The sequence below is a fragment of the Tupaia chinensis genome, unplaced genomic scaffold, assembly GCF_000334495.1.
Source record: "Tupaia chinensis unplaced genomic scaffold, TupChi_1.0 Scaffold000007_1, whole genome shotgun sequence".
NCBI lineage: Eukaryota > Metazoa > Chordata > Mammalia > Scandentia > Tupaiidae > Tupaia > Tupaia belangeri.
In genome coordinates, this window is record NW_006159436.1 from 76,842 (window position 1) to 78,890 (window position 2,049).

General features: G+C 45.0%; 1 protein-coding gene across 5 annotated transcripts in view; it reads right to left on the bottom strand.

The window, feature by feature from the left end:
* SLC35D2 (solute carrier family 35 member D2) overlaps positions 1-2,049 on the bottom strand; it is a 78,784-nt gene that overhangs the window by 39,308 nt on the left and 37,427 nt on the right. For all 5 annotated transcript variants that reach the window (XM_006139832.3, XM_014591947.2, XM_014591906.2 and 2 more), the window contains exon 8: positions 1,926-2,018. In XM_006139832.3, the coding sequence (XP_006139894.1) occupies positions 1,926-2,018 (93 nt within the window). The remainder of the gene's footprint in view (positions 1-1,925; positions 2,019-2,049) is intronic.

A 2,049-nucleotide genomic window follows, 5' to 3' on the forward strand; every position in this document is an offset into this window, starting at 1 on the left:
ATATCAGCTATTTTTATTATATGAAAAAGTACAGGAATCATTATGGGCAGGTGATAACTTTTGAAAACATCATGCTGGGCCAGCACATGGCATGGTGGTTTGAGGGCTGGATCCCACATGGCCAACCACACAGTACGAATCCCAGACGAGGTGGATTGAAAACTACGCCAGGCACACGTGCGTGTAAGCCCAAGATCCTGAGAGGAGAATAGAGGAAAAGAGAAGGCAGCATGGCCATCCCCTGGGGTGTGCTTTCTCGCTTTCCTTCTCTCTCTCTCCCTCTCTCTCTCTCTCCCTCTCTCTTTCTCTCTCTCTCTCTCTTTCTTTCTCTCTCTCTCTCTTTCTTTCTCTCTCTCTCTCTCTTTCTCTCTCTCTCTCCAGCCAGTGCACATACCCTATCGCAAACAAAATAAAAAGAGGCATGCTGTCTGGGATCTCATTTCGTTTGCTGTGAAGATGTGTAGTGAATGAATGTAAATAAATAAATTTAAAGGAAAACAATGCTCCAGGAGGTTGGGGGACAGGCAAAAGATGGCACAATGCTAAAGCAATGCTCTGCGAGGCTCACCCACAGGGCAAGTTTCCAGGTTTGTGCCTGGAGACCTCCCTGAACACCCCAGGCACATGCCATGACGGGGCTGCTTGAGGCTGGGGTAGGCTGCAGTACAAGGGCATCGTTGGGGGTACCCCTTTCTATCGTTTCCTTTCTGTCTCTCTCACCAAGAAAAAAATAAACTAAAAAAAAAAAAAAATAGTAATAAGGAATAATACTCCAAGGGGGAAAATACTGGGGTGCATGGGGATAGATAAAATAAGAATGGCAACTGGCTCCCTGGCCTGGTGGTTAAGGCAACTGGATCCCACATGGCCAATCACACGGTTCGAGTCCCAGACCCTGCGACTTAAGAAACATACCAGGTACTTCTGTGTTCATGCCCAAATCCCAAAAAGGGAGAGGCAGAGCAAAGGGATTGTGGTGCGACCCCTCTTCATGATCGGGCTGCTTTCTCCTCTCCCTCTCTCTCAGTTTCTGGCAAGCACAGGGACTCTCTAGCAAACCTAACTAAATAACAATGCTCGAATATGCCAAAAAGCACTTAAGTGTTGAAATGACAGGTACATGACAGTGCACTGAATTATTCTCTCTACCTTGTGTTTCAAAATACCCATAACAAAAAGTAGCAAATAAAATAAACCCATTTTAACTACCACGTAGGTAGTGCAGTAGTTAAGGCACTGGACTCCCACGTGGCCGACCGTAAGTCCTGGGCCTACCGGCTTGCCTTCTCACTCCACCCCACCCCAGCCCCAACTCTCTCTAGTGAACACATGTGCCAGCAAATATATATATATACTTTTTTAAAATTTAAAAATTAAATAGTTTTTAAGAAAACATTATTAAATCATTTAAAAATGATTTTATTTATCATTATTATTACTTTTTAATTTGCTACAAGGCACACACAGTCACCAGAGAGAGACAAACAGAGAAAGAGAGGAATAGGGAGCAAGCAAGCCGCCAAGTCCAGGAATCAAACCACGGTCAGCCATGTGGGAGTCCAGTGCCTTAATCACCATGCCACCTGCTGGCCCCAAAAACCCATTTTTAAAAGTCTATCAAAATCCCATGTTAAGGTAAGTAGCTTAGCCCAGGTCTTCACATCAGCAAAGAAATGCAGAGTGAGGTTCAAAGGTCGGTTTTTATTGTCCTCCCAAGGTTTGATGTGCAGAGGTTTCATCACTACTCTGGCTACCCCCAGAAGGTAAACCACAACATGAGGGCAAAGGCCTCCTTAGGGACGTCGAACACACCGCTTCCATGTGCCTTCCTGGTAACTCCAGCGGCCTTTATCTCAGTGGCTAAAATAATCTGTTAAATATTCACGTGACAAAGGTGGCCAGGACTGCACCGGCCGTCAGCTCACCTGTTGGAAGTCTCCGGTGGAGACGCTGAGGATCAAAGTTGGGATCATCATGAAGCAGGCATTGTAGAAAAGCACTCCGTATTTCCCCAGCTCCTAAAAAAAAAAAAAAAAAAAAAAAAAAAAA